At 35.2% G+C, this 6264-nt stretch overlaps 1 protein-coding gene across 1 annotated transcript; it reads left to right on the top strand.

The window, feature by feature from the left end:
* The first annotated feature begins 3786 nt into the window (after window positions 1–3786).
* On the top strand, window positions 3787–5691 carry LOC104110971 (uncharacterized). The gene is made up of 2 exons (XM_009620546.4): window positions 3787–4269; window positions 4837–5691. Exons 1-2 carry the CDS (start codon window positions 3829–3831, stop codon window positions 5344–5346), a joined length of 951 nt encoding a protein of 316 aa, XP_009618841.1. The 5' UTR covers window positions 3787–3828; the 3' UTR covers window positions 5347–5691.
* The last annotated feature ends 573 nt before the right edge of the window (window positions 5692–6264 follow it).

Genomic DNA, 6264 nt, shown 5'->3' with positions numbered 1-6264 from the left:
GAATGGCTTCCCCCCACAAGTTCTGTGGCAAACCAGAACTTATCAACAACGCATTCATCATCTCCTTTAATGTGCGATTCTTTCTTTCCGCAATCCCATTAGATTGGGGCGTGTAAGGGGCTGTTGTTTGATGAATAATTCCATATTCTAAACATATTTCTTCAAAAGGAGATTCATATTCACCACCCCTATCACTTCTTATCATTTTTACTTTCTTGTTAAGTTGCGTTTTAACTTCATTTTTATATTGCCTGAATGCGTCTATTGCTTCATCTTTACTATTCAGTAAGTAAACATAGCAATATCGAGTACCATCGTCAATAAAAGTTATGAAATACTTCTTTCCACCGCGAGATGGTATTGACTTCATGTCACAAATATCTGTGTGAATTAAGTCTAAAGGATTTGAATTCCTTTCAACTGACTTATAAGGATGTTTAACATACTTAGATTCCACACATGTTTGACATTTTGATTTTTCGCATTCAAACTTAGGCAGTACTTCCAAGTTAATCATTTTCCGCAAGGTTTTATAATTGACATGACCCAAACGTATATGCCATAAATCATTTGACTCAAGTAAGTAAGAAGAAGCTGAAATATTATTATTGTTTTCCACAACTATTAAATTCAGATTGAAAAGTCCCTCAGTGAGGTAACCTTTTCCTACAAATATTTTATTCTTACTTATGACAACCTTGTTGGACACAAAAACGTACTTAAAACCGTGCTTAACAAGAAGTCCAGTAGAGACTAAATTCTTTCTCATTTCGGGAACATGAAGGACATTGTTCAAAGTCATGACCTTGCCAGAAGTTATTTTCAGAAATATCTTCCCATATCCTTCAACTTTTGCTGTTGAAGCATTTCCCATATAAACTGTCTCTCCGGGTCCAGCAGGAGCATAAGTAGCAAAAGCTTCTCTAACTGCACAAACATGGCGAGTGGCTCCTGAATCAAACCACCACAGTTTAGGATTTCCCACCAAGTTACATTCAGAAAGCATGGCACACAAGTTATCAACATCATCATGGTTTACTACCATGTTTGCTTGACCCCTTTTCTTGTCTTTCTTCGGAGTACGACACTCCGTAGATTTGTGTCCGGTTTTCCCACAGTTGTAGCAGTTTCCACTGAACTGCTTCTTGCTTGGGTTGTATTTCGGACCAGAAGCCTTCTTCCTCTTTTTGTTATCTTCAACAATATTTGCTCCCATTATTGTTGAATTTCCACGGCCTCTCCTTTCAGCAGCTTTATTGTCCTCTTCGATTCTCAACCGAACAATGAGATCTTCAAGGGGCATTTCCTTTCGTTTGTGTTTCAAATAATTTTTGAAGTCCTTCCACAACGGAGGTAACTTCTCAATCATTGCTGCTACTTGGAATGCTTCATTGATGACAAGACCTTCAGCAAGTAGATCATGAATAATCACTTGCAATTCCTGGGCTTGGGTAATAACAGACTTGCTATCTACCATTTTGTAGTCCAAAAATTTTGCGGCAACGAATTTCTTCATCCCAGCATCTTCAATATTATATTTCTTTTCAAGCGCATTCCACAATTCTTTTGACGTCTCCACGCTACTGTATACATTATACAGATTATCATCCAGTCCGCTAAGAATATAATTCTTGCATAAAAAATCAGAATGCTTCCACGCTTCAATCACGATAAAGCGTTCATTCTCTGGAGTTTTATCTGGCAGATCAGGAACATCTTCCTTGATGAACTTCTGTAGACATAACGTAGTTACGTAGAAGAACATCTTCTGCTGCCAGCGCTTGAAATCAATCCCAAAAAATTTTCCGGGTTTTTCTGCCTGTGCCAACACCGGTGTTCGGCTTGTCGATGCGTTGGCAGTCACCATCAGAATAGCTTGGTTTTCGCTTTCAGTCGTCATTTTTTCTGTAAAAAAATGACACAAACAAACGTTTAATACACGTTTTCAAACTGGAGTAAACGTCACGTAGATTTTAATCTCCAACAAAACGCCACGAAGGCTTTACTCTCCAAAACGGGAGTACACAAATCCACAAAGGTTTTAGTTTGCAGAATAATAAGAATAACACAAATACAGAAATAAAATTAAATTCCTTAAGAGTGTTTTTCCCACCAATATTATTGTTTTTGTCGTAGCTCAATCAATCGATCATTTGACCGAAGCCGAAGCCGAACGAGCGACGACGACGACGGCGCGAGGCTTGCTTTCTTCTTAACTATTTAAGAGCTACAAGAAGAACAATTATATATATACCCATCAAAAATCTTTTCATCTTCCAGTATGGGACAATGTCTCATTGTCAAGAGAGGGAAACTTAAAATTTTACTCAAAAATTTCATTTTCCCTCCATTTTCCATTCACCCTCATTTTAAGACTATTTCATCTTAAAAATAAAAAACCTCAACAAAATATTATAGCGATCGATAGTATTTGAAGCTTTTGAAGATATCATAAAAAGGCATATATATTTATATATGCTGTTCGATTTCCTTTGATTGCGGCAACTATATAAATGGACACGTGAGTTAGGTCTACATTTCGCTATTAATTTCACCGCATTCAACACGCAAATACGAAGCTTTTTCTTTATTTTGAAAAGACAACGTGACTCACAACCCAGAAATTAATTTTGAACCGCTGCTCAATTGAATATCGGTCCTTATTCCATATTACCTGTGTGCAAAAAAAAAAAAACTTTTCGTTTAGTTTTTTCTCTTATCATTTTCCAAATTATAACGCCAAATAAACCAGGACATACTAAAAGAAAATATTATAGTATGGGCAGTATCTATATTTCTTACTAACAGTTCAGTCTTTAAAAAAACTCAAAAATATTATAATAACGCAACAGCCAATAATTGTTACACAAGTAGTAGTATAGTACAAGAATGACATTCTGGAAATTAATTTAACTTGTTTGCTCTAGCAGTAACAAAAGGTCATAGCTTAGAACAGTTGGATAAGTATAAGAGAGTAAATTAAATAGGACAGGGTGTGAGTTGCACGTGATGTCTAGGCTCCAGCACAACAAGAAAACCAGAATAACCTGTGAATTACAGAATACAGATCATCTCCAATCTCCCATTCAGCTTTTGTAACGGGATTTTGCCTTTTTGCCTTCCCCAACAGGTCGATTTATTCCTTGATATATTCTCCCTTATTCTCTTTTATATGCTCTTTTACTTTACTTTTGGGGTTAGTTGAAAGATGATCTAAAATTTTGATTTGATGAACTTAATATTTAGAAAGAGGAGACTTGGAGCAACCGTAAAGTTAATTTCGTGTAGCGTATAAGTCACGGGTTCGAAGCGTGAAAACAATCACTAATGTTTGTATTAGAGTAGATTGTCTACATCAAACCCTTAGAGGAGGCCCTTTCCCGGATCACGCGTGAATTCGGGATGCTTTGTGCACGGGCTGCCCTTTTTTTATGAATTTAATATTTAGGGTTTTACTACCAAACTCATTATGTTTTCGAAATTATAGGTTTTTAATGTTATACTGGGTTCCAGAGTATTTGACTAAATAATATTATTACTTATCCTTCTTTAAATGAGTAATTTATAACTACTCAAGGCCTTGTTGGAGGAGTATGATTGACATTGAGAAATAAATAGTATTACCTTCTTAAATAGTGAAAAGTATTTTGTATCAATTTAATTTTTTGGATAAAAGTGATAAATGAAAAAGATGGAAGTAGTTAGGAAAATAATACTTGTACACCCATGATCTAAAATTTTAGATCCAAAACCTCTTGTCCCTATATAAACACTCTCAACTATCTAACCCCTTACATTTTTGCTCACAAAATTCCCATCTCTCTCCAAATGGGAAAAGAGAAAAAATTATCAAAATCCAGAACAATGACACCAAATATCGTGGCCAATTTCCGAAGATCTCTTTCTTTTCCAAATCATCCTAACCATTCAAACAAACCCAAAAAAACCTTCCATGTCCGATCAGCTAGTCTTCCTTGTCGATCTCATCCTTTAATTTCTCAGCTCAAAGATGATTTAAACGAGCTTAAATCATGGGCTTTAAAGCCCGAAAATCGATCTTCAGCTTGGCTTTGTGATGGATTGAATCAACTCAAGATTGTTCACGAGTCTCTTGACGATCTTCTTCAGCTTCCACAAACTCATGAATCTTTACATGGCCATTCTGATTTGGTCGAGAAGCTTCTAGATGATTTCCTTCATTTTGTTGACGTTTATGGAATTTTTCAGACATTGATTCTCACGTTCAAGGAAGAGCATTTAGCTGCTCAGGTAGTTTAAACTTAAGTTTTTCAAAAAAAAATTGATGTGTCTTTAACACGTTACTTGCGTGTGAACTTGATTCTTTTTCATAACTATACGCATGAAAGTATTTTTTATGTTTTGAGTGACGTTGATGCAATGATGCGAGTAAAGCTGCGTACGATATACTCTTGTGGTTCGGCTCTTCCCGGATCCCGCGCATAGCGGGAGCTTAGTGCTCCGGTGGCTTTTACTTAGTGACGCTGAGATTTGAACCAAGAACTCCTGTCGGTGCATGACACAAATGACCTTTTTAGACTACTCTTTACATTTTGGCCCCTCCTTAGCCGAGTGAGCTAAATTGTCTTCAAAAAAGAAAAAGAATCATCCAAATACTTTTAAAGGCAAAATTTAGCCCACATGGCTATAGGAGATAGAATAAAGAGTAGCCTCAAAAAAGGCTATAGAATTCAAATAATCTCTTCTTGTTCGCTCTGATAGCATGTTTAATTATGTGATCGTCGTATCTAAAAACTTAAAGCGGTTAAACAATAGAGTATATTTTTAATCATTTAATTATATATTATGTTTCAACAGGTAGCTGTAAGGCGCAAAGATGAATCCAAGATTGCTTCCTATGCAATAGCTTTGAGAAAAATGGCTAAAGAAATGGAAAAACTTGTGTCTAACGTGCAATGTATAGGAAAATATATTGTGCCTCAACAATGTGTACCAGTGCCAGATGGAGATGCAGAACTAGCAGAAGTCATGAAAGATATTATAGAAGTTACAGAATTGGTTTCTATTGCACTTTTTAATGGACTTGGGGTATCAATGGCATTTCCAAAACCAACTTGCTCTTGGATTGGATTAGGAAAGAAAACCAAGAAAGTGAAAGAAGATGAAGGTATTGTGGAATTTGTAGAAATGGGATTGGAGAGTTTATTGTGGGGTTTGAGAAAGAAAGACGATGAAGAAGTGAAAATGGTGTCTAAAAAATTGCATGAATTGGAAGATTGTATTTGTGGAATTGAAAGTGGTGGGGAGAAAGTTTTTAGGAGTTTACTTAATGCAAGAGTTTCATTGCTCAATGTATTCACACAATAGAGGGCGAAAGAAATGATAGACTCCCGATATACAAGGCATCTCGAGTTCGTGCAGGGTTCGGGGAAGGGCCGCACCTCAAGGAATGTGACGTGGACAACATACCCTAATACAAGTATTAGTGATTGCTTCCATTGTTCGAATCCGTGACCTATATATAATATGGAGACAACTTTACCGTTGCTCCAAAACTCTCTATGATTAAATAATGATGCATAGATATATATTTTTTTTCTTTAAGTTTTCATCGCAGATCGTCTTTGATATGTTATTTTTTAGGAATTCTTTGTTTTGTTTAATGGAGGAAGACAAGTTTACTGTTGAATATATACTGAAGTTTCTTGTTAATTTTATAGCGTTTAAAGTGAGGTAATTGAATTTACAGTTTGTAATTAATCTGCATTTATTTGAAATATTTTGTCGAGTTTTTCCTAAAGGGAATGCCAATAGATGGTTTTGTCACTTTTACAATCTTTTACTTTGAATATACATTGGAAGTCCAAATTGAACCATGTAAAATTTGTAGCTAGAACCTTTCCAATTCTAGTTCCACTATATATATATTTTTCCCTAATACATATTAAAACAACAATAATTGCGGCTTAATTCCAAACAAAATAAAGCCAGAAATATAAATTCTCATAGTCTATACGAGCATGAGCAATTCCATAAAATGTTTTTTTTCTTTATCCAGTAACTATCGACTCAAAGCAAATGAAGAGAACATAGTTTTCGTCCTAAATTAGATTATACTATTTTTATGAATTGTATAGTAGTAACAGTTTAAGTTATGCAAACCAAGAATTAGTTTTTTCTATATATTTGATCGTTAATTCCTGAATGAATTAAAGACTTCTACTTTTAAGACTTTTGATAGGAAATTAGTAAAAGGCAGGTGCTATCCGTCAAAAGCTAAAAACA

The sequence above is a fragment of the Nicotiana tomentosiformis genome, chromosome 4 (assembly GCF_000390325.3).
Source record: "Nicotiana tomentosiformis chromosome 4, ASM39032v3, whole genome shotgun sequence".
NCBI classification, from domain to species: domain Eukaryota; kingdom Viridiplantae; phylum Streptophyta; class Magnoliopsida; order Solanales; family Solanaceae; genus Nicotiana; species Nicotiana tomentosiformis.
This window is presented reverse-complemented; position numbering and strand designations above follow the sequence as displayed.